At 33.0% G+C, this 23,937-nt stretch overlaps 7 protein-coding genes across 12 annotated transcripts in view; 5 read left to right on the top strand and 2 right to left on the bottom strand.

Annotated features, from left to right (window-relative positions):
* The window catches only part of LOC108739120, a 28,727-nt gene extending 23,441 nt beyond the window's left edge, over nt 1-5,286 (top strand). For all 4 annotated transcript variants that reach the window (XM_018472855.2, XM_018472856.2, XM_018472854.2 and 1 more), the window contains 5 exons: nt 388-3,216; nt 3,358-3,513; nt 3,573-3,870; nt 4,048-4,294; nt 4,467-5,286. In XM_018472855.2, coding sequence (XP_018328357.1) covers nt 400-3,216; nt 3,358-3,513; nt 3,573-3,870; nt 4,048-4,294; nt 4,467-4,890 — 3,942 coding nt within the window. In that variant the 5' untranslated portion in view covers nt 388-399 and the 3' untranslated portion in view covers nt 4,891-5,286. The remainder of the gene's footprint in view (nt 1-387; nt 3,217-3,357; nt 3,514-3,572; nt 3,871-4,047; nt 4,295-4,466) is intronic.
* A 559-nt stretch (nt 5,287-5,845) lies between these two features.
* Nucleotides 5,846-18,906, bottom strand: LOC108739137 (sideroflexin-2). 3 transcript variants are annotated; one of them, XM_018472881.1, is made up of 6 exons: nt 18,799-18,906; nt 7,928-8,279; nt 7,129-7,327; nt 6,762-7,054; nt 6,636-6,683; nt 5,846-6,575 (listed from the first exon to the last, which is right to left on the bottom strand). In XM_018472881.1, exons 2-6 carry the CDS (start codon nt 8,248-8,250, stop codon nt 6,461-6,463), a joined length of 978 nt encoding a protein of 325 aa, XP_018328383.1. In that variant the 5' UTR covers nt 8,251-8,279; nt 18,799-18,906; the 3' UTR covers nt 5,846-6,460. The 3 variants fall into 3 exon arrangements, with proteins under 3 accessions (XP_018328383.1, XP_018328381.1, XP_018328380.1); XM_018472879.1 differs by lacking the exon at nt 18,799-18,906 and adding an exon at nt 8,575-8,721; XM_018472878.2 differs by lacking the exon at nt 18,799-18,906 and adding an exon at nt 8,473-8,720.
* Nucleotides 8,886-12,983, top strand: LOC108739135 (PWWP domain-containing protein 2A-like). The gene is made up of 6 exons (XM_018472876.2): nt 8,886-9,128; nt 9,598-10,222; nt 10,609-11,220; nt 11,286-11,541; nt 11,602-11,789; nt 11,870-12,983. The coding sequence occupies exons 1-6, from the start codon at nt 8,971-8,973 to the stop codon at nt 12,056-12,058; spliced, it is 2,028 nt and encodes a 675-aa protein (XP_018328378.1). The 5' UTR covers nt 8,886-8,970; the 3' UTR covers nt 12,059-12,983.
* On the top strand, nt 13,885-14,456 carry LOC108739139 (protein mago nashi). The gene has a single exon (XM_018472883.1). It carries the CDS (start codon nt 14,012-14,014, stop codon nt 14,453-14,455), a length of 444 nt encoding a protein of 147 aa, XP_018328385.1. The 5' UTR covers nt 13,885-14,011; the 3' UTR covers nt 14,456.
* On the bottom strand, nt 14,604-15,368 carry LOC108739138 (glucosidase 2 subunit beta). The gene is made up of 2 exons (XM_018472882.2): nt 14,830-15,368; nt 14,604-14,771 (listed from the first exon to the last, which is right to left on the bottom strand). The coding sequence occupies exons 1-2, from the start codon at nt 15,272-15,274 to the stop codon at nt 14,716-14,718; spliced, it is 501 nt and encodes a 166-aa protein (XP_018328384.1). The 5' UTR covers nt 15,275-15,368; the 3' UTR covers nt 14,604-14,715.
* Nucleotides 15,989-18,615, top strand: LOC108739136 (pre-mRNA-splicing factor 38B). Its single transcript, XM_018472877.2, has 5 exons — nt 15,989-16,156; nt 16,228-16,347; nt 17,307-17,644; nt 17,799-17,942; nt 17,999-18,615. The coding sequence occupies exons 1-5, from the start codon at nt 16,132-16,134 to the stop codon at nt 18,431-18,433; spliced, it is 1,062 nt and encodes a 353-aa protein (XP_018328379.1). The 5' UTR covers nt 15,989-16,131; the 3' UTR covers nt 18,434-18,615.
* Nucleotides 18,907-19,231: 325 nt separating the features above from the next.
* On the top strand, nt 19,232-19,873 carry LOC108739140. The gene has a single exon (XM_018472884.1). It carries the CDS (start codon nt 19,286-19,288, stop codon nt 19,682-19,684), a length of 399 nt encoding a protein of 132 aa, XP_018328386.1. The 5' UTR covers nt 19,232-19,285; the 3' UTR covers nt 19,685-19,873.
* The last annotated feature ends 4,064 nt before the right edge of the window (nt 19,874-23,937 follow it).

Here is a 23,937-nt window from a genome sequence, read left to right as displayed (position 1 = left end):
CAATGCATACAAAATAATGTAACTGATCCAGTATTAGCACACAGTTACAGTAGATAAACTTGTGATGTGGAAAACGTGTTTTAGATTACATTCTGCTCACTACAGCGGACAACATTTGGCGAATTTATATTTGCAAAATTTAAATACGTACAGGGCGATACAACAAATATATTTTAGGAAATTTCACAATGATCTTTGTACATTTTGCTTTAGAATGATAGCAAGGCGAAATGAGTAAATAAAGAAGAACATTGTGAAACTTCTGGAAGGTCTTTGTTTGCTACTATTCTTAAGTTAGTCAATATAGTATTTCACTAAGAGCCATTGGCGAATTACTATTTTAATTAAATATGCAGGGAATTTAAGAGTTATGATATTTCTTTTCAGGTAATCTGAGAGATGTCGGCGATATGTCAGAATTTTGTTCAAAATGCATGGAAAAAGGAGTTATGTTCCAACTGTTTTAAATCGAAAGACGAACACGTAGAAAAAATCATGTTGAAACCGATCGCGTTGAAATCGGAAAAAGTAATCGCGAGTATCATAAAAAAAGCTGCAAAAATCAGTAAAACCAAACGTACGGTGTCTTTCACCGCGGAAGTATCGAAAGTTATCGGTTACGGGGGTGAAGACTGGTCTGATAACGATGATGATTTTATGAGCAGTGAAGACACCTCGGAAGATAACGAGTACGAAGCGGACGGGGAAGAAGAGAAAGAGTTACAGAGAATAACAAAGGCTAATACCGATTTTAACACAATTAATGCCAACTTGTTGAACGATTCTCCTCCTGATACTAAAAAAAGTTTCGCCAGTTTGAAATTAGGAACCCCTCAAGTCGATTCAACGGGTAAGAAACAAACGCTACTTGTATCGGTTACCCCTTTCGGGGAGGATAATTCCACGCCGACCAGGAAATACACGAAAACTGTATCACAAATCCCAGTGGCAAAAACTACGAAAGATACCGTCCAAGAACACAAGAAAAATGTAATATTAACTTCCTACAATAATGATAAGGAGGAAGTACAAAAAGATGAGACTGAAAAATCACTTCTGGAAGAGATTTCGGAAACTTTGGAGAAAGGGGGCAATCGGATTTCAATCATGGATTGTAAGCTAACAGAAAATGTTCCCGAAACAAAATCTCCAGAAAATTCACCGGCTATAACCCCTATAATTATCGATAAAAATTTAAGTGCTACCAGTGCTGTTATAAAAACTAACGAAAACAATAATGTTGAACAGTCCGGAAAACCTATCGAATCAAAGCCCAAGATTAACGCCTGCGAAAGAAAAGTGTTATTGACAAGAGCCCCCGTAATAAAGAGGTCCACTGCCAAGCTGGAGCTCTTCACGTCGAAAAATTTGAAACTGAGAAGCAGCAAGGAGAATTTGACGACACCAACTGTGACAAATATTATAGACTCGAAAGATTTATCAAAGAACGAAGATAATGTTGAAAACGACAGCGGCATTGAAAAACATTCCGACTCTGAAGAATCGAACAAAGCGGATTCGACAACAACTGACACTGACAATTACGAAGACGTTTCCGCAAGTGACACAAATAATTCACTCACCGAGAGTTTAAAAGACGAAGAAATGTCTAAGAAATACACAAAATTAAGTACGACTCGATCTCTTGAAAACATTAAAGAACCGGGGAGTCGGGAATTGGCCGGAGAACCTGACGGTCATGCCGATCCTGACGGAAACAACGACGTCCCAGCTTTACCATCCACACCACCCCCTTTTGAGACTCGATCTTCGTTTCTACACGGGCCAGGATCCGAGAAACCCAAACCTCCCGGTAAACCCGCCACTGTGCTTATTCGAAAACCAGTGATGGCCACCAATCAACATGTCGGCCATCAAAATATTCTTACGACGTTTTCTGTAGAACCACCTAAAAGTCCCGTCGAGCCTCCGCTTCCCTCTGCAAACCCAATTACAACTAAAATAGTAGCAGAACATCCCAAAGTTGTATCCGAACTCCAAAAATCGAAACTCAGCAAACAGGACTCCACGGGATCGGATTATGGAAGAACGACAAACAAACGGAGGGCGCCGATGCCTCCACCAACTGAAGAGAGCAATATTTATTCGAAAAAGACGATCGCACCGTATCCAGACGATTCTCATAAAGATCGCACAGAAATATATAATTCTTCCATTTACAACGAGATCGGCAACGGCGATTGTAATGAGCCCCAGTTAGCGAGATATGTTTCTCCACCGGATGTGGGTCCAAGAAGAACAATTTCCTTGTCATCCGATAACCTGACATCGGCTAAAATGGACGACAAAAAGAAAGAAAAGGCAAAACAACGGTTCTCATTGAAGAAATTCCTGCGTATGAACTCGTCGAACAAAGAGTTCATTACCAAAGACTTCGTGGACGCTCCGAAACAGGACAGTCAAAAGCAAAATTCCAACAGCAAACAAAGGCTCGTTATCGTACATCCCTCTGAATTAAACGGAGAGAAGATCGAAGTAGTTGCCAAGCCCGTCATACCTCCCGAAATCACCGATTATAGCCCCCTGAACACCATGCAAAACGGAATCTACAATTCTACCGCTTCCTTGCATGCTTCCGGTCATCCCATTTACGAGAATCGGTCGTTCAAACCGGCACCCCCTCCTCGTAATTTGGAATTGTACGGTCCCACGAGTAAACCGAGTTTACCGCACCCCCCCAAACCCCACGATCCGTCTCCGAAACAAAAGAACGCCCGTTCTGCATCCCCGAAATCTCATGATTCCGTCTACGCGAACATTGGGGAGGTTCGGTCGTCGATTACTCCCCATAAGCCGCAACGTACTGCAAGTATGCGCGAAAGGGAAGTTGCCCTCGCTCTCGCACAAAAACATAAGACAAACGGTCATCTGTACGAACCCATCAACTTGGCCAGGGTAAATGGCGGGAGTGTTAAAGACGCAAACGAAAATGTGTACGATTATATAAACGGGGTGCGATCCAGTTCTCCGGAGTTCGATTCCCCTTCGAGTCCTACTAAAAATAGCCCCGTAGCTAACACCGGAAGATTAAGAAAATCCCTTGGACAAGTCAAGTCTTCCAGTAATATAGACGTGTCTGGAGAGGGATATAAGTACAACGCCCACATTCCCAGAAGCGCATCCCTTACTTATTGCGGAAGCGAAACAGAATCTGAAATTTACTCGCCCTACGGATTGTACGGAAGCGAAGGGGAGGTGAGCCCATCACAATTTTTTTATTTAATTTTCTCATGGTCATATACAACCATTTTATGAATTTTTATTTAGTGATAGTTTATTATTTAACGGTACGACTTATTTTTTCTGACGTATGTTCAACCGAACGAATATTTTCAGATATTCGATGACGATAGGGAGTGGACCATGTCTGGAAGCAGAACTCACAAGCTACGCTCAAGAAAAGGACGAAGTATAGTACATAAAAATCTGGAGGACAATTATGGAGCTGTAGTTGTGGCAAACCACGAAGCATTAGCGCAAGTTTTAGAAAATGTAAATCCATTTCATTTAAATGGATAATTATGATTTATATTTTATTTTTTCTATTACAGATAACCCACGTCCCAACAGTGATGCCAGCGCTTAGAGGATTAAAGGCAGCCTCCAGTCTTCGATGGTCGGACTTCACCCTTATAGAAAATTCTACGCCACTGCTTTTAGGTCCTCGCGTCTTCTACCAAGCCTTATGGGGTTCCCAACACGTCACCCTTGTTATCAGCAAGGGAACGATTCCGTCCAGTTCGTTATCCTTGGGGAACTTCAACCTTATTCCTATTACTGAATTCGTTGACCTCGTACCCGTCCAGGATGTCCCCTCAATCGTTGATAAAGACAGCGATAATTGCCAAGGTATTACTTAAAAAAAATACTTCTCTCTTTATAATACAGGGTGTTGTTAATTACTGTTGTTATCGCAATGGGCGTCTAAAAATTATTTACTTTATTTAGTCATTCCACAACCGTCACTCTTTACATTCTTCATCGATACAGTTGCTTAGTTGTTATCGCAATTTCTCTCTATTTTAGCAACGATTGCTGTACATCCTTGGATGCAGGTTCATTCTATAAAGACGTACAGTGAACTTTTGAAATCGAAAAGCCATTCGCCAGACGATTCCAGAAAGGACGCCTACTTTGTTCTCCTTCAACTAGTCAACGCCTTGAAGATGCTACAAGCTCAAGGAATCGAGGAACTACCAGACTCCTTGACCACCTTCGTCCTTTGCAGGGAAATGGATAAAGAGATGCATCATCGCCTTTGTATTTTGCAAGGGTAAATAAAACTTTTTTAATTTCGCAACTGCTTTCTAACTCCTAGTCTCCCTAAGGTTCAAAAGCTTATTGAAATATAGAAATCCTTGCCCTAAAACGATGCTATTAACGAGAAAAAATCGTAGAAATTACCTTTTTGACTGACATAAAATGTATTTTTTTTTATTGTTCAGGTTTGGTGAAGATTCATCTCGAAATCATGACGAAATCAACTTTGTCTCCCTTTGCAACTGTGCTGGAAAAGCTCTCCTGCAGCTTATGCCTGATTTTAAACTGACTTCGCTCCTAGGATCCTTACTGAACAATGAGAGAGCAATTTCGTTGACCCAAGTTAAGTCTGTGCTGGAATTTTCCCTATGGGGACCGTCCGATGTCGTCCTAAGCATGAACATCAGGGAAAGGGAGCTGGCCCTTCAAAGATGGCTCGATCTGCAGAGGGCAACAGTCTTACACGGTCTCGTTTGTACTAAAGTGAAATTAACCGTTTACGAAGAGTGTCATTTACTATTTCTTGTTCGAAGCAACTCGAAAATGATTTGTGATGCATCCTTATTGATAGAATCGGCGCATATGCAAAGTAGCATTTCGAAAGTGTAAACTTTAAATTTTTATTATTATGAATCTGAATCTCCCTCCGTTGTATTGCATTTTCTTTTGAAAATAATCGTTATCGAATAAATAATATTATTTTAGTTGTTTTGCGTATTGAAAGTATTAACAAGAATTTCTTATGATTATTATTATTTTTTGTATATAGTGTATCTAAAATAGGTAAGAAGAAATTAAAAAGTATCTTTTGTATCTTATTAGCGTTAGTATTTTTCTTTTCTAAGACAGACTCAAATTTACATGCAATCTGTAGAATTGTCCATCCAGAATTACAATAAAAAGACCTTTAAGTTTGTTATTTTTCAATAAGAGTTAAATTTATGTTGTATTACTTTGTATAAATCAAGAAAAAAGTGTTCATTTGAGACGTATTTCATGTGTTTTCTGCAAATAAATATACTTGTTATAATAACGCATTTTATTTAATACCATAACTGCAATTAAAATAAAAAAATTAATGACACTGCCTTCAGAATAAAAGAATAAATCCATAAAGTTTTCTTACACCGAACCCAAAACTAGTTATGCTCTCCTGATAGAAATATTACAAATTTTGATCCGCACAGATTTTTGATTGTCAAATTATTTGTTGATCGGACCCCGTATTCGTCGCGACTTCAAAATTTCGAACATTTGTATTAGGAGAGCATAAGTGGCTTAGGGTCTGATCAACAAATAATTTGACAAAAAAAGACCCGAATCGACTTATGCTCTCCTAATACAAATGTTCGAAATTTTGAACTCGCGACGAATACGGGGTCCAATCAACAAATAATTAGATGATTAAAATTTTGTGTTATTCGAAATTTTCAACATTTGTATCAGGAGAGCATAAGTAGTTTAGGATCTTTTTTATTTTCACAGGTTAGTAGTAAATTTATTCAATTCAATTTTTTTTTGTTTATTGTTAAGGGTATTATAATAAAACAATTACTGATCTCAATTAATTTATTTATTGATAGCATTTTTAAAATTTGCCAATGTTGCTACAGAAATAACACATTTTTGAACATTTTGTTTCTCTTATAAATACCGATTATTACAAAACCAATTAACAAATATCACAAAAAGTGGAATACAACAATTAGTGGAATTATATTACTAGGTATACACAGTACATACGCAGGAAATTACAGTAGCAATATAAACATATAAGTAATTACTGGCCAAGTAATTTTCGAGATCCAAAACAGGAATAAGGTTCGATCTGGGGAACAAACGAATGTAGGGGTTGGAGGGGTGGTAAAGAGCTAAAGCACATCAGTGTGATAAATTTTTAGAAAGGCCTATTCAGGTAAAACCAATTGATTGAACTTAAATATACAAAAATATAAATACATAAAGTTAAAAATTTGATAATTAAAATTATATATAAAAATTTGTGAAATGTTCAGTGTGCATTGTAAATTGCTAAAGCACCGACAATTAAAATAATATCAATAAAACAACTGCATAAGTCAAATACAGCAACAATAAAAGTCACTTATCTATCATTTTCCTGTGGGACTTAAACTCCCTATAATTCTATTCTTAATACTACAGGACCAAGGTTACCCTTTTACAGTCCTTTATTAAAGTAAACCTTTTCTGGAATGTTGCTCCCTTCACAATTCTTAACTAGTATCTCGTATTGATCCGGTTCCCACCTCATCAGGGTCGAAGTCTTGATAGAACTGTAACAATGTATATTTGGTAAGATAATATTTTAAAATAATAAACTTAAAGGGACTTACGCTGTCTGGGGGAACAATGCGCAAGCCGTTGGAACCATAATGGTTAAACTACAAGAACAAAAGGCAAATAAATTTTTAATTAGGTACGTCATAGATGCTTGTTAGTTGATATACGACAATACTTACAAGCAACCAACTGCAGTAATTTGAAACGGCGCATGTAACTTCTGCATCCGCTTGAACCAAGGATAAGTTTCCAACTTTTCCATGATAACAGGTAAAATAGTCATGCCAGGGGCACACATGACTATCCTTGAAAGAACCACTTGACTGATACCTTTAACTGCTGCCAATTTAGAGTGGCACAATTTTTTACCCTGTTCGTCCTCCACTTCTAATCCTTTTGTTATTTCAGTCTGTCTCATTAGAGGAATGTTCACACAATTCGCAGCTGCCACCGCCAAAAAGGGCACATACCTCTAAAACAAGCAAAGCAAATATGTTTACTCTAAAGTCATAAATTATGTAAAATTTAAATTAAAACGAGGCATACTTGTAATAATGGTCCTGCTCTTTTCTCTAAAAATCTTTTGCTGCCAAATACCACAGCAATAGCTGATGAGGTAGCAGACAAATAGGCTATGCCCATTTGGGTCGTTGTAATGGGTGATTGTGCATTTCGATTTGTATAATTGACGAATGCATTAAACGACTGATTGACCCATTGCCAGAAGATTACAGCGGGGACAGTTCTTCAAACAATAACAATTAACGTTACATCCTACAAGGGAGTATAAATATTGTGTAGTAATCTAATTAAAAATTAAAAATAAAGCCCTGTTTATTACTCCAAGTAAAAACTTTAAATAAATTTTCAAATCATACAAACAAATAAATAATATCTGCTAGTTTTGTATTTATGGTGTTAAAAATAACACGACCTATGATTGCATAAATGAGGAAATGGCAAAACAAGTTGTTTTTGGTATCAGGCCAAAAAGTTTTAAATAACGACTCATAAGTGACGAGGTCAAAGAAAATACGCAAATATTTACTGAATGCATTTTAAGAGAAGATTCCCAGTTGCACTTTTTCTGTAAAATGAAAAATTATTAATCTGCATTAACTATCTTATTTTAACTATGCATTATAATAATAAGGATTAACTGGGGAGTTTTATATGAAATCTAAAAATGTAAAAATAAGGGGGCCCAATACAGATCGACGTAAAAAGTTTTAAGAACTTAAGTTTAGAATTAATTTGAACTAACAGATTTTGAATTCTTTCAATGATTCTGATAATAACTAAATAATTAATTTCTGATTTGATGGAAATCACTACCATCACTTACCGATACCACTGTAACATAGCACCAGTTATTAGACAACCACCTGGCATCTGAAAAGACATTCTTCCAAAAACATTTTGTTTCTCTCCACTGTCTGGATGAAAAGCACTTTCATAAATCTTTTTAGCTCGTATAACATCTTCTAGTTTTGTGTTAGGAGGTTCCAGACCTTTCCGGTATTGCTCCAATAATTGCTTTGCTTTATCCAATTCCTGCTCTCTCAAAATACACAGACGAGGATCTGTAATAAAGGCAAAATGCTTCCAACGTCCTAGGAAGGTGTCCTGGCTCCAAAGGGGTTTATCAATGTCAAGTCTTCTCTCCATTGTAGGATTCGTCGATAGGTTTTATCACACTGAAAAAGCACAAATATATTAGAAATGCTGAGTTCAACTGGTTCAACTTTTTAGAAAAGGAGAGACTCATATTGCAGCCTTTATTTGCTAATTTTGATTTTATGTTAATGCCATTACATAAACTTAGAGGATAATGACAATTGGAAGGTCAATGTACATATTCTCGTTTATCAATTATTTATTTATTCTTACCTGTGGTTTTCAGTTATTTTAAATTATTAGATTTATTGTCAATCTTTGTTTAAAGGGTGCTGTTTTAAATAATATGCATTGTGTTTTTAAGAAAAAACTTACACTATCGATTACAAATTTACTTATTAATTACTCTGGATACTTATTTTAACTACAAAATAGGGAATCTTGTTAGGAAAACTATTTTTATTGTCTTTTTACACTTTCTTCCCTTTATTTTCCGGTAATTTCTCCCTCAAGGTCACATTTGTCAAATAATATCCATAATTGCTCTGAATTTCGTATTTCCATAAATCAATTCTCCATACACTACGTTACAATACATATACTTATTTATCAGGGAGATTAATATATTTCTTAAACAATTTTTATACTACTAAATATAAAATAGCTGAATGTGGTAGAAATTCAACTTTTTAATTCATTTTAATTAAAATTTTCATAATAAATTTAAAATGAATAAAACTATTGTAATTATTGTTGAGCTGACTTACAAAAATGGCGGATCACGATAAAACAATGGACATGCAGTTAAAGTTATTGAAAAATACAAAAATTCAAGTTTTTGTTGATGAAGTTTTACCAGACATACTTGTAGTTACTTATGAATTCGGTGTTAAAATTTTCAAGGGGGTACTTCTCGACTCATGTAAAAGGTAGGATCAACTATGTCTAAAACTTGAAGTGAAGACCATTCGATTATAAAACAATTAAACCCAAACGAAACAAAATATTCTTATTACGTTTAATAATTATTTAAACGTGTGGTTTAAGGTTGTTGTAATTTTCAAAGACAACTTAGTCTCCCTGAGCTATTTTGATAAGGTGTTACCTACACTATTTACTAATGCACAGGAAGCTAAAAATTAAAATGATTCCAGTCTCCTTATTCTTTGTTTTTAGTAAATTAACTTTAAAATACTTTATAGTAGTTAAAAGTTATGACACCATGTTTATTATTATGATAACTTTACAACTAAGTATCTATAACTTCGAAAAATTATTTAGGAGTGTTTCTCTCAAATAAATCTACACAATTTCATCTGTCCAGCTTCATGTTATATTCATTTTAAAAATGCAGATTTACGAAATGGACTAGTGAACAATTTATTACTGTTTTTTTAGAAATTTACCCTACGGTGTTCAAACCCTTCATCCAGCATTCACCACCAAAACAAACAATGCAGATGATGATCTCCTCTTCTCAGTCAACCAAAGGTTCACTTACACAGATCCCAAGAGTAGAAACAAAAATGTTAGAATACCCTCTCGTTTCAAGAATAACAGGATGACTGTGAGACTACGTCCTCGTCAGGTCTTATGCTCCAAATGCAAGGCTGTTTGCAATGAAAACTCTGAGAGTGTTTCTAGAAAACGTAAATCTTCAGAATCTGTACCGGCACCCCAAAATGTCAAACGGAGCGCCAATGCCCCCATGACCAGATCAGCTTATAACATCGAACACCAAAACAGAACCAGCAACAGTAACAATAATAATAAAAGTAAAGGTTCAAAGTCCATTCAAACTTTAATACCCAAACTACACAGACTTCAATCTCAAAATACTTTGAGTGCCATCAGTGGAGGATGTAGGACAGAGAAAGAAGAGACAAATATTAGTACTGCTGTAAATTCAACATCAAAACCTGACACGACTGATGGCGCTGAAGAAAATCAAGAAAATAAATTGTTATCACCTCATTCCATGCAGCATTCCGATAACTCCAATGATTCACTCCAGTCCTTAGAGGTAAGTAAATCATTAAATAGGTGGTGATAGATATGTAGGAAAGGGGTTTTTGGTCCTTTACAACATTGCATTGAAAACAGTCTTTTTTGTTAACATTGTTCATAAAAAGGTTTGTTAACTATATTTAACACTGTTTTTAATAAAATATATTTACAAAGAAATATGAATTTTTATTGAAGATGGATTTGATTAAGAGAAAGTAAGTTCTGACACTGAAAATCAAATTAAAGGGAAACTAGAAAAAATTAAAATAAAAGTAGTAGTAAAAGTAGTGTAGTTTTGATTTGAAAATGATGCATGATCTTTTCCAAATATTAGTAATTTTTATTAGTAAATATCGAAATTCTATTTCTTTTTTAATTCTGAAACCTTTTTATAATTGTTAGGTGAATGAGACTAAAATAAGTAATAACACACAGCCCCTGGCGAAGTCTATTAAAAGATCGTTACGTAAAAAACGCAGCGTTGGCTCTATGGAGGACCTTTGGGATGAAAGTGTGTTCGAGGAGAATCGGCACCCTTCTGAAAACGGCAGCGCCCTGAACGAACAGCACCAGAACACAATGGCTGTTATTAACACGAAAACGATAAAAATATCGTTCGGATCACAAGGCGAGGGTACAGTGCTCAAGATACCTGCCCAAATCGAAAACTTGCATCATATAAGTGACGACTCTGAAGAAAACAACAGTAAAATCGAGTCCCGAGACTTAGGGAAGACGCTGGACAACAAAGCGGCACGTAAAGCTTTTAAAAAAGCCAAAAAGAAAGCCAGACACAAAGTTTTATTATGCAATTCCCCCAGTTACATTAGCGGAATGTCTCCCAGGTATACGATAGGCGGTTCTTCCCCCAGATACATGTTGGGAGGCAATTCGCCCCGATATGTTACATCCTCTACTAGTGATTATATGCCCAAAAGACACAAACATAAAATGAAGAGGAAAAAGAAACACAGAGAGGACAAGGATAAAGACAGAAAGCATAGGGATGAAGAGGTAATAAATTATTTATTAGTTAAAATCTTTCTTGGGATTTTAAGAGTTTTTTAATTTTGATTTAGGTATCCCAATCACAATCAGATGCCCCTTACCACTATCAAAACAAAGAATCGACGATCACTCAAAAACTGTCTATTAATCTGAAACGTCTCAATAACACTCTTTACACGTCATGCCAGAGCGCTTCGGAAAAGGGTGATGGTAATTCATCAAGTTCAGACGAACATAGCGAACAGGTGCCCGATTTTCCCTCGTCAAATCCGCCCCTTATACTACGGATGAACTCTCAAACCGTCACTAGTGCTTTAGGAGCTGACGGTACGACATTCATCCTGTCCATGATAGACTTTACGTCAATTTTTGTTTTATATTTCATAGGAGTTAGATTGGCTGTGGGTGATGTAGTCTGGGGAAAAATACATGGTTTTCCCTGGTGGCCTGGCAAAGTGTTGACCATAACGGCGTCCTCTCAGCAGGTCCCCCAAGCGCACGTGGCCTGGTACGGATCGTCCACGTCTTCGCTCATACAGTGTGATCAACTTAGTCCTTACTTAGAGAATTTTAAGGTATTTAATTACGTAAAACTGGTTTTATCTATGTATTAAATTATTTTGTGTACGTATATTTTTGATTTGTTTTTTTGCAGATACGTTACAATAAAAAAAAGAGGGGACCATACAAAGAAGCGATAAGGCAAGCAACCACAGAGGCGAAAGAGAACGCGGAGAATAAAATGAGGAGGGACGCAACGATAGTAACGTCCCCTACGCATAGTATAATAACTGTGCCCCCTCCTGCTTTAGCGTCGCCCCGCGAAATAGACGTGATGTCGTAAGATTTAATTTTTTACATTAAATATAAACTAGTGATTTCTTTGCGTCACAACGGATATTTTTTGTACGATGTTATAAACAATGTTGCTTGTCATATAAGGACTTTGTTGTTAGCATCTGTATAACGTGCATTTTAATTCTTATTTGTCGGAAAGTTTGAATAATTTTTTTTTGTATTTGGAAAATGTAAAAATACTCGTGCGTTTTGTGCCATTTAAGGTATGTTTAATCCATCACGTTATTATTTCTGATATTTAACTTCTCATTAGCATCAGCATCATTAAGCATTAATCTTTTTATTTAAAAAATACATAAAAAAAAAGATTTAGATTAAAATATATCTGGAGAAGGGTAAAATATATTTTTTTTCGTATACAAATTTTCAGAATCATATACTTTGTTTTTACAAGTTTTCTAGACTCGTATTTTATTGTTCGGTTATACTTTTGCTGTTGACTTATTCTAATTTGTTATTGTAAGGCTTAAATTTTTGTACTTATATTTATTTGTTATTTAAAACAATAGGGTAAACATGGCTACATTTATTACTTACTATTGTTGCGTATTTTCTTGTTTTGAAAACGAAAAAAAGAAAGAAAAGCAACAGTTAAACGTAATAATAATTTTTAATTGACAATTTATTATTGCTGTTATTGACTCGGGTTCCTAAAAAGCCTAATAAGCTGCCAACAGTTTTAAGTAAATCAAAGAAAACGCGTTGGTGTTCACTTTGCAAATGAGATGTAAATAAACATTGTATAAAAATATATTTTTTACTTTCGTTTTTGAAACACGTTAACGTTAGTTACTGACAGAATTCGTAGTTTGGTTGGTGTGACACACTTGTAATTATATTTTTACTCTTTAAACATAATTTGAAACTTTGTTGATATATCGGTTACAATAAATATATCTGTGATTTTATTATTTAGATAATCAACTGTACAGTTATTAGTGTACAAATTTAATAATAATAAAGCTGATTTGCTACAGTTAAGTGTTTAATTAATTATTATAAGAAATTATAAAATTACCCGAATATAAGTCAAGTTAGCCAAATTAACAATTGCAAAAATATTTTATAATGGAATTTAATGAGTAAAAATAAACAAATATAAACCCAAGTTAGTCAAGACAACAATTACAATAGTATTTTGTAATGGAAGGTAAAGATTTATTAATAAGATTTAACGTTCTTCAAACTAAATTATTTGATATTCGTAAAGACGCAGAAATTCGCAATGAAAATTGCAGAAATTTGAGTAATGTTACAGTTAACATCGCCAGTTTGCAAAAAAACTTAAAAACATTAAAAGATGAGATAGAAGAACACAAAAATATGTTCAGTAATCTAGAACCTAAGTTAAATGAAATTATTATCGAAGAGAAAATTCAAATGAAAATTTTAGAAGATTTGCAAAACCAAAACAAATTGATGGTAGAGAAATTCGAAAAAGAAGATGCGGAGTTTGAGAGAGAAATCGTTGTAATTAAGAAACGCATTGAAGACTTTCTAAAACATGCAAATGAATGTTTTATAAATACAGAAAAAAGCGACGTTATTGCGATAAATAATAACAATAATTGCAAGCGCAAAATCATACAAATCAAAGAGGAAGAAAAAGAAATATGTCGTTTAAAAGGTGAAATAAATGCACTCGAAATAATAAAACAGTCTCAGGACAGAATCCTAGAAGAAATTAAAGAAATAAAAGAAAAAAAGAAGCATAATTTAAATTATTAAGAACTTTTTTAAAAGTTTCATGTTCGTTTCTTACAGTTGGTATTATAAATTAGAGATTAGGGTTTTTTAGGAAATTCAGATTCAGTTGTCATTCTGATATTTATTTTCAAGGTAGATTCTAACCTACAATTAACCAATGTTGTGAATCCGAACAAAACACGGTATTTTCTTCATTTTTTCGTACAAACTACTTGTTAATTGCTACTAAATCATGTCAGCTGACTTTTATTTACGTTATTACGTTGGCCACAAAGGTAAATTTGGTCACGAGTTTTTGGAATTCGAATTCCGACCTGATGGAAAACTTCGATATGCAAACAATTCCAACTACAAAAACGACACAATGATTCGCAAAGAGGTTTACGTACATCCCTGTGTTATGGATGAGCTGAAAAGAATCATTTTAGACTCGGAAATAATGCAAGAAGACGATTCTCTATGGCCTCCACCTGACCGTATTGGAAGACAAGAATTGGAGATTGTAATCAATGATGAACACATTTCATTTACCACTTCAAAGACAGGGTCCTTAGTTGATGTGAGTCAATCAAAAGACCCAGAAGGACTAAGGTGTTTTTATTATTTAGTACAAGATTTGAAGTGTCTTGTATTTTCACTTATTGGGTTGCACTTCAAAATAAAACCCATTTCATAAGCTTCTTCAAATTAGTAATTAAGTGAATTTTCAAATGTAAAACACTAAGAATGTATCAGCTTCATTTCTTTTGTAATAAAATTTAAAAAGAATGTTTTGTTTCTTTGTGTTTGTATATAATTTCCTCATTACCTAATGAAACAGAGAAAAATTTATCAATCAATTTAATGGTATAAAAACTGTTAGTATTAAAGAGTCTCTAACTTATCACAATTTAAACAGAACTATTTACAGTACTCTCTATTAATAACAAGCAGAATTCAGCAAATGATTGGACATGGAGCAAAATACCTTCCCAATTTTTCTTGAGTGTGTTCTACAAATAATATTAGTAAAACATGGTATTCAGTTGTCTCTCTAGGTGTACTACTTACTAGGCAGAGCAAAATTCAATACTTTCCCTAACCATTCATCAGACCCATCACAACAGTCACAAATGCCATCATTTACTTTACTTGAAGACACAATCTTTTTAAAATTAGGAACATCAGCTTGAGATCTGCAGAAGAACTGACCATTTGGACAAGCATTGTTTGCAGGTTCATCAGAACCATCTAAGCAGTCACAATAGTCATCATTCACATAACTAAAGTCAATTTTCTCAAAACTCGTTATGCATGTAAATTGACCTTTTTCATCTGCTTTGTACATTGCTTGTTGATATTCATGTGTTCCTCTAATAAGATTTAAGGAATGGTTCTGTGTTTTCACCAATTGCATAAATATAAGGCTCTGGTACAAAATGAAAAAGAATGATATCACAAATAACGATTTTAAGAAGAAATTGATGCGTTTTTTAAAGATACTCAGTAATTTCATTTCGAAAAACTGTTAGTTATGTTTAGTATTAATTGTAATCATAGCCTTAAATATTATAACATTTTTTTTCTAAGAAAACTACTTCTTACACAACCAATGTNAATATTTTAATAAAATCTACATAAATACCAATCAAAGGCAGTAAGAATTAAAAAAAAATATCAATCAGGTAATTAAATCAAGTAATTAAGAATTTTGTCTGTTAGAATAGAGAATGCACCCTAAAAATTACCTTTTGATCTATGATAAATAGTTCTATGAATTGATGAATTAGATCATCTGCTGAACAGACACAAGCTATCTCTTTTTGATATATGGATCGTGGATTATCTGTCTTTTTCTTTGAATAATTCTCTACATACATAGGTAGAGTATCTGTATGTTTCAATCGTAAACAGGCTAATTTAATATTAATTTTTAATTTTATGAAAGTCTATATGCAATTAGACGAAATTCCTTTAAATTGGCAATAATAAATAGAATAAAGTAAAATGGTGAGTTATCTAATCAACACTATAAAACTGAAAGTACTTTCCACATAACCTATAAATTATCATCAAATTTTGTTAAATTTCTTTTCCAGGATCTTACACAACCAATGTTTGTAATTTGCAACCCATAACATAACCCATCTCCATGTATGTTATTTTTTTCGACCCTTGAAATAAGTTAACAAATAGCCATTTTCACGTTTCAATTGGTTTTTTTTTATTTTCATGTTGTTATCTTGTAGAAAGTTCAGCAAATATGGCGTCAGTATTTACTTATTTTATTTGATTAATTACTGTTTTGGACTTATAAATCAATTCACAATTAATTAGACCCGTTTTATATACAATACAGTGTTACTGACTAAAATGGATCCACACAATGAAGACGAAGGTAAAATCATAGTAATTATTAACAATTTGTGTAAATAGTATTGCTAATAATTTGACCTTTTTGTTTAACAGAATATGTACCAAAATCTTCTTCTAAACAAAGTAATGTACTGCCATTGGGATGTAACGAAAGAACAATGAACTTAAATCCACTTATTTTAACAAACATTCAAAGCTCACATTATTTCAAGGGTATGTATAAGTCGTTACAAACATTGGTAGTTATGTTAGCCTTCTATATGTATAAGCCAGGCAAAACCAATTTTTATGTATTCAGACAGTTATCAGAATAAGTAATAATTCTGTGTTAATCATTCTTGACTAGTTGTAATCTGGGCTTTCAAAATGATTGTAAATAGATGGGTATCTAGATGTTTACATTGAAAGCATTAAGTTATTTTTCAGTTAAAGACATTTTTATAACTGTCTGAATATTAATTATTATTCTGCATTCTGTTTTTCAAATTAATTCAGTAATACACTTCTGTTTTAGTCATATTATTCAATTATATCAGGTGTTTTGTTTAGTTCGGTTTGTAAGTTTCTTTTAATAGGATCATATATTCTTGAATAACCTTAGAACATGGTAGTACTTTTAAGATTTTTAGTCAAATTTATGTTAGAATTACTGTGGAGTGATCCTGAGGTTGCCTTCCAGTATGTGGTGGTAGGTAATATTTATTTTTGCAAAAGTTTTTGTTTGTTTTTTAAAGCAGTACTTTAGACAAATTGCCATTTCAGGATGTTAAGCAAGAGTGACATGTTTGGGCAGTGGTGATAACCATCTGTCAGCTACGTTTGCAGACGTCTTTGGGCACGTGGTGTCAATGTAAATATGGTAAACTAATTATTTTGCAACTCAGTTTGCAGAATAATTACTTAATGATATGTTGCTTGGCTGCAAATGCAGCAGTTTGTTTTTTACAGTTTTATGAATACTTAAGTTATTTAAAAATTGAAGTATGCATTCCCCAAATTATTCTGAATAGGTGAATCTAATTTCTATTTGTAAATGACCCAAAACATACCCTAAATTTCAGTAATTTATAAGCCCACATAAACGACACTACTTTAGTAGGTGCCATAAAACTGAAAAAACAGGCTTCTATGTTGTTATACCATATGGTAACATTATCCCATATCTTTTTTAGTAAATCTGTATGAATTGAAAACCTATCACGAAGTTATAGACGAAATCTATTACAAGGTGACCCACTTGGAGCCATGGGAAAAGGGTTCAAGAAGGACATCAGGACAAACAGGAATGTGTGGCGGAGTACGCGGTGTTGGCGCAGGGGGAATAGTCTCGACTGCATATTGCCTGCTCTACAAACTTTTTACATTAAAACTAACAAGGAAACAACTAAATGGTCTCATTACTCATTGTGATTCACCTTATATAAGAGCTTTAGGGTTCATGTATATAAGATACACGCAGCCCCCAGCTAATCTGCTTGATTGGTATGATGCCTACCTTGAGGACGAAGAGGTGCGTAAATGAAGGTAGAGAATACTAATTTCCAGATTCCCAAAGGTTTTATTAAATTAAAAGTAAAGCAGCAATTTTACAATTAAATGCTGCTTTATTTTTTTATTTATTCCTAAGTAGTTATATGATATTTATGGTATAATTGAGTTTTTAGGAATTAGATGTGAAAGCAGGTGGGGGTCAAACCATGCAGATTGGGCAGATGTTACGGCAATGGTTAATAAAATTAGAATGGTTTTCAACACTCTTTCCAAGAATCCCGGTTTCAATCCAGCAAAAAATTCAAAAACATTTAGAGGTATAAAATAATATTTGTTAATTTTGCAATAGAAATATTAAAATTGGCTGTTTCAGGAAAGATTTCCATCTAGGCCTATTCAATCAGTGCCTAAAGATAAGACCTGGGACAGGGAAAGAAATGTTAGGGCATATGAACGCAACAGGGACTTGAAAGAAGACCACACCAAAGACTTTCTAAGGGACGATCGTGCTCGAGATAATACCTATTCCAGAAATGACAGGGAACGTGATTACAAACGAAGCCGAGAAAGGGAGTCGTCTCGGGAATATAGAGAGAGGGATAACAGGGATAAATATAAAGAACGAGATCGGGTTCGAAAAAGTAGGGACGGAGATTATGAAAGAAGTAAGCATAAAGAGAGAAGGCAAAGGTCGAGGAGTCGAAGCAGAGATAAGAGTCCTCGAAGGGATCGTAGTCCTTCTGGAAGAGACAGAGAAAGAGAGCGGGTTCAGTCTAAATACAGACCAAGGGATGACAAATATCGATGAAATTTTGCATTTTGATAGTTGTGTGGCAGTTGTATTAATAAGAACTTTTACACAGTTATTTTTCTTTTACATTGAATTGATTTGCAATTTGTAAAGTATTGATTTAATTTGATATAAGGACATGTACGTATGTGTACCACTACTGCATTAGAACACACCAATAAATATACAATAATTAAGCATTTTTGTTATTTTATTTTCACTTATTTAACAGTAGGTAGGTAATGATGAAACTGATAATTAAGTAAAGTAAAAAATAACCTTAAAAAAGTTTTGATCATTCTCAATACTTCTTCATACATTAATACAGAGTCGAAGTACCCCCTAAATGCTAATATGAGAGGTTTAAATAAAAAATGACTTACTCTTTGGTGCATAAGCTAATCCCAAGTGCTATATCTTGTCTCCTGTACAATTACTTCAAAGATACTGTAATCCTTTGTATTAAATGTTAGTTTTTGTAATTCACTAATCACTGGTAGTCTAACTTCACTAACATTTTACATAAAATCACAATATTTTATAATTTCCAAAAAAAAAATACACAATAGTTATCCATGCATACGTCATTATTATTTACACTGAAAGCCCATTGTTGCGTCATCGAAAAAATGATGGCCGCCAGCGCCAATAATTTTAAATTTAAAAAGTGGCGCCACATTAAGCGTAATTATGATTCACGTTTACTTGAAAAATAAGTCATTAAATCAAATTATTCATTTATTTAGTGTCAACAGAGTGTTTTTTAAATAACTTTTACTAGTCAAGTATGCTGTTTAAACCATGGAAATTAAATAATGTCAAATAAATAAACAATTTTTTCGAAAAGTCAAAAGAGTGCTTCACGTGCTTATGAAGGCGGAAGGTGGTAAGTCTGAAGCTAAGCTTAGACCCGAGGCCCCCGTATTTGTTCCAAAGCTTGTAACAGCAACTGTCGAAAAGAACCCGGTCGAAACGATATTACAACATTTTGCCAATAAAGAACCCCAGTGTTCTCGTTACTCAAAGAAATCGGTAAGAAGGTACATTGGTAGTTATCCCAACGGACCCAGACCCATATTGGGTACCAATAAGTTACCTTTCCCTCGGCCTATACTAGGTCGAAAAGAAAATGACGATGTTAAAGAGGAAGAAGAATTTATTGGAAGAGAGTTTCGTTCTTTAAGTAGAAAAATGCAAAAAGTTAAAGTTGAAGAGGAAGAAGAAGAAAAACATGACGTGGAAAATGAACCATCCGATGCTGAAGAATAATTAGTACAATTAGTTAGTATTTATATTTCTGAATTATTTTGACTTAGCTTTTGAAAACTTTTTGTGTCTAAATATAAAAATGTAATACAAAAATAGATATAAATATCATACAATAAAATGAAGTAAAAATTAAAGTCTGAATGGTGTTAACACCTAATAAATAAAATTTTTCGAATATTATGTTGACCAACAGCCAAGAATGTATGATAACAATTTACAATAAATTGCCTCAGGTACATAAAAATAAGTAGGTTGAAAACTAAAATGCAACAAGTGGACTTTCAGATCGATTTAAAAGGCTTGTTCTGTGTAATTTAAAAAACAATCACTAAATTATTTTACTTACGTCTAGTTATAAAACAAGTTCACTTTCAAATAGTGTTGTCTCTAGATATTTCTTACTATATTCGAGATAAATACTGACCAAGATGAGATAATATTTACTCATATATAATAACGAAGTTTTTTTTAATTCTGCGAGAGATTAAATTAAAAAACAAAAGCAAATAAAAATCTTTTGTCAGTGGCGCAACACGTGCGTTAGAAATTAGGAAAGAATATTAAAAGTAAAACAATAATGAAAAAACAATCGCTTTTTTAAGTTTTATTTTACACCTATACTTATAAATCACAGACAATAATAAGTACAATAATTTTTATACAACATTGTATAAAATAATTAAAAATGTTGACAAAAGTAATATTATGTAGAAGGGTTTTAATAAATAAGTGTGACTTTTCAACCCTCTTAAGACATCTCCCATTCAGTAGCAATAGCAAGTGGTAGCAGGAGCGCAATTTTATTAAATACACTTAAATTAATCGTCAAATTTGCTTAAAAATGGAGCTATAGAAGTAATATCTTCACAATCTGGGATTATTTTGGCTTTGAATTTTACACAGGCATCAGCGCAGAGTTGCCCTTCGAAATAGCGACCGAACATTTTTTTACACTGAGCGCAGTTTCTAATGCAAACGCCTGAAATAAACAAATTAATTTAAAATTAAATAATTAGTTTTTGTTAAGAAAATTACGGCTTACCAACTAAACTAGAGCTATCGGCCACCATAACAATAAACAAGAGAAGAAATCCACAGCGCAAGATGTTCATTTTTTTTATCTAAAGAAAGAAAAAAACGGATTTATTTATTTCAAAATCTACAATAATCGAGAAACTTCAATGCGAAAGTTAATTTATTATGAATTATTGTTGCCGCCAAAATTTCCGATTTGGAATTAATTTTTTTTGGGCTTTTTTTCTTAATCTCAACAGCGTTTTATCTTACCTATACTATGAATAGTAAAACAGCGGGCAATTATGTTGGTACAGTAAGTAAATTCTATTATAAAGAAGTTGAAACAATCTTTCAACCAAAAAACAAAAGAAAACATAAACTAATAATGTGGAAAGGATTGAGCGGTTCTTCCGGACTTCCCACCCGACAAAATTTAAACGATCGCGAGCACGTGTCGCGCTTTAATAGAATCGCATCGGTCGTCATTTCTTTTTAAGTGTTAAACAACAGCCTACCACTTCGATTTTGATTGCAATACCCGGTCATAATGTGTGACCCCTCTTTTACGGTAAAGACGCGAAGGATATTAATTGTAATAATTGTTTTATTCGTCTGCTACACAGCAATGGCTATGAGCTATGTATAAAAGCAAGGACAGATCCGGCCGGATGTTGTCCGACCGGCAATAGTCGATATTTTCCGCGGTCCCGACGGTTGAAACCGGTAAATCACCGTAAATTATTATTGTTATTAGGAAGGGACAACTTCTAAATTTGGATAAACGCTAATGATCGATCTATTTATAGATTGAAGGATTCTTTCAATTGGCTTTTTTCAAATTAAGATTTCTGGACTTCCCTCACGATTTATTAGGGAACGGTTTAATTATTTAACATCTCCTTTGGGATTATAAAGAGATTAAACTGAAAAAGGTGTTTAGAAAGAGGGTGACTTTCTGAAACTTTTTACTTAACATATTGCAAAGAGAGATTGTTGAACCGAATTAACTTTTATTTTTCTATACTTACGTTCATTGTCATATTTCAAGGCAATAATTACTTCATTGCACTGTACAAATTTCTTGTCGAAGATCCTCAAATTCTTGGTAGATAATAAGAAAAGAAATAAATTACAATTCCGATGAGTAAATGATGATGATTTTGGCCATTTGAAATTATTTATTATTCTTACTGATAAACAAGGTTAATATACTTATTTTTCTTTTCATTTCACAACACTTAGAAAGGCAGGTATGTTAAGGCAACCAAAGTAAATAAGTAAGTACAATAAAAATATTATGAGATGATGTTGACAATATTAAAAATCAATTTAATAATACGAAATTTTATTAATTCATACGAAGGCAAATTGGTTCGTTTAAATATTTCAGAGTTATTAAGGTTTCCTATTTTGTAACTGACAAGGATCAATATTACATAATAATATACGCATATGTAGTATGTACTAGTTTTATAATTATTATATTTGATGGAATAATAAGAAGTACTTAATAAAAATGCATAAGGTTCATTCGATGGTCATAGGTAGGTAATGTTGAGAAACAAAATGATTTTTAAAATCGAGTGCAAAAGAAAAATAATATCACTTCAGGGTTAGTGGCTTATTCCGTAGTTGAAATCTCTACGGAAAGTCGCTCTTTTCGGAATAATATTTTATGTAAATTAATAATGACATGAGTTAATAAGGCAAATAAAATGCGTAGATACGTTTTATCCTTGTTGTGAATAATTTTTTCGTAGATATAAAACGAATTTAAAGAAAAGAAGAAAGGTCTAGAGGTCTAGACGGTATATGTATTTTTTCTTCTTGACATTATCAAGTTCATGTATCATATAACAGAAATGATAAATTGTGCAGGTAATAACGCAATCATCTCCCAATATTCTTTAATCTATAAACAAAAAATACTTCCGCAAATCCAACACAATAAAATACATTCGTTTTATGCTGTTACACCTTGAAATGGATCTACTATCAATTTTGATTAACTTTGTTTTGTAAAACGTAAGGACATCAAGAAATCTTTCTCTAAACATTATTATACACTGTCATTTTTCATTTTGAATGTTTTTACAGTTAACAATATACATATAAGTATGTATATCTATTATATTCTTTCTTATCGTTTCTGTATCCATCTTCCGAAAAATTAAAATTAATTTAGTACATCAGTAATATTATTCCAATTACCTAAATCGTTTTGTAATAAATAGTTATCACAACTCGATAAAGAATGAGATTACATTAATGAATTTCCGTTTTCTGAAGGTGTTATATCCGGAAGTAAAAGTATAATGTCCTTCTTTCTCTTATTACTTACATACAAACCTGTAGGTATTTAAGTATAATAGATGAAAAGAATAACGTCTAACGTCTTGTTCCTTTTTTTCATTGCAAATTTGATTAAGAACGATTCATTATTAAACAAACGAATGAAAATCATTGTTTATTGTAAATATATTTATTTTATATTACGAAAACATTATATCTCATGGAATGCGTTAATATTTTGATAAAGTTTTTCATCTCGTTAATTCAGAATCACGAAAAGTACCATTATTCCATGATATATTAGCCTTGGTTTTTTAATTCGACTAATTTAATTCCATTACGAGGTTTAAGACTTCATACAGAAATACACTTGTATTATATATTAACGTGGTAAGTCGTCCATATGCACTTTCTTCAAAATAAATCGTTTAGGCCTTCAGATCATTTAATATTTCCTCAACAAGGTTAATATTATAACATTTAAATGCAGTTATATGTTTAGAAAGCAATTTTATCAATAGCAATCCAGAATTTACTTTTTTGATTAATCCAAAAACAATAAATTAGAAAAAAAATGTTCATTAAGTGCTTATGTATATGCTAAGTAGTTGTAAAAATAACTTACTTTTAGGGATCCTTTTTTGAAATAAAATTCTCAGTACAACAGTTAAAGGGAAAATGACTAAAGGAGGAGTTTATTTTTGAAGATATATAGAGTTTTTTAAACAGTAGGGGGTATCTGTCTTTCGAAATCCTTTTATTTTTTTCTGATAATTATCTAATTAGGAAGAGAGTGCTGCAATCAGCAGTAGGTAAATTGAAAGCTAAGGGGTGTATTTCAGCGTCTTTTTATACACTTATATATTCTCAACATCAATAACTGACATGGATTAAAATTATTTATATTTTCTATTATTTCATTTAATTAATTAATATCTTTATCT

The sequence above is a fragment of the Agrilus planipennis genome, unplaced genomic scaffold (genome assembly GCF_000699045.2).
Source record: "Agrilus planipennis isolate EAB-ADULT unplaced genomic scaffold, Apla_2.0 scaffold163, whole genome shotgun sequence".
Lineage (NCBI taxonomy): Eukaryota > Metazoa > Arthropoda > Insecta > Coleoptera > Buprestidae > Agrilus > Agrilus planipennis.
This window is presented reverse-complemented; position numbering and strand designations above follow the sequence as displayed.

Bases quoted from the DNA above. Each gene is read 5' to 3' on its own strand.
- LOC108739137 (XM_018472881.1), bottom strand. From the start codon at position 8,250: ATGGAGAGAAGACTTGACATTGATAAACCCCTTTGGAGCCAGGACACC. The intron at 7,055-7,128 runs GTATGCCTCGTT...TGCTTGTTTTAG, and splicing joins GAGCAGGACCATTATTACAA to AGGTATGTGCCCTTTTTGGC. The intron at 6,576-6,635 runs GTAAGTCCCTTT...ACATTGTTACAG, and splicing joins GCATTGTTCCCCCAGACAGC to TTCTATCAAGACTTCGACCC.
- LOC108739135 (XM_018472876.2), top strand. From the start codon at position 8,971: ATGGCGGATCACGATAAAACAATGGACATGCAGTTAAAGTTATTGAAA. The intron at 11,221-11,285 runs GTAATAAATTAT...ATTTTGATTTAG, and splicing joins GAAAGCATAGGGATGAAGAG to GTATCCCAATCACAATCAGA. The intron at 11,790-11,869 runs GTATTTAATTAC...GTTTTTTTGCAG, and splicing joins CTTACTTAGAGAATTTTAAG to ATACGTTACAATAAAAAAAA.
- LOC108739139 (XM_018472883.1), top strand. From the start codon at position 14,012: ATGTCAGCTGACTTTTATTTACGTTATTACGTTGGCCACAAAGGTAAA.
- LOC108739138 (XM_018472882.2), bottom strand. From the start codon at position 15,274: ATGAAATTACTGAGTATCTTTAAAAAACGCATCAATTTCTTCTTAAAA. The intron at 14,772-14,829 runs GTAAGTAGTACA...TATTATTTGTAG, and splicing joins ATTGAATTTTGCTCTGCCTA to AACACACTCAAGAAAAATTG.
- LOC108739136 (XM_018472877.2), top strand. From the start codon at position 16,132: ATGGATCCACACAATGAAGACGAAG. The intron at 16,348-17,306 runs GTATGTATAAGT...TATCTTTTTTAG, and splicing joins AAGCTCACATTATTTCAAGG to TAAATCTGTATGAATTGAAA. The intron at 17,943-17,998 runs GTATAAAATAAT...TGGCTGTTTCAG, and splicing joins AAATTCAAAAACATTTAGAG to GAAAGATTTCCATCTAGGCC.
- LOC108739140 (XM_018472884.1), top strand. From the start codon at position 19,286: ATGAAGGCGGAAGGTGGTAAGTCTGAAGCTAAGCTTAGACCCGAGGCC.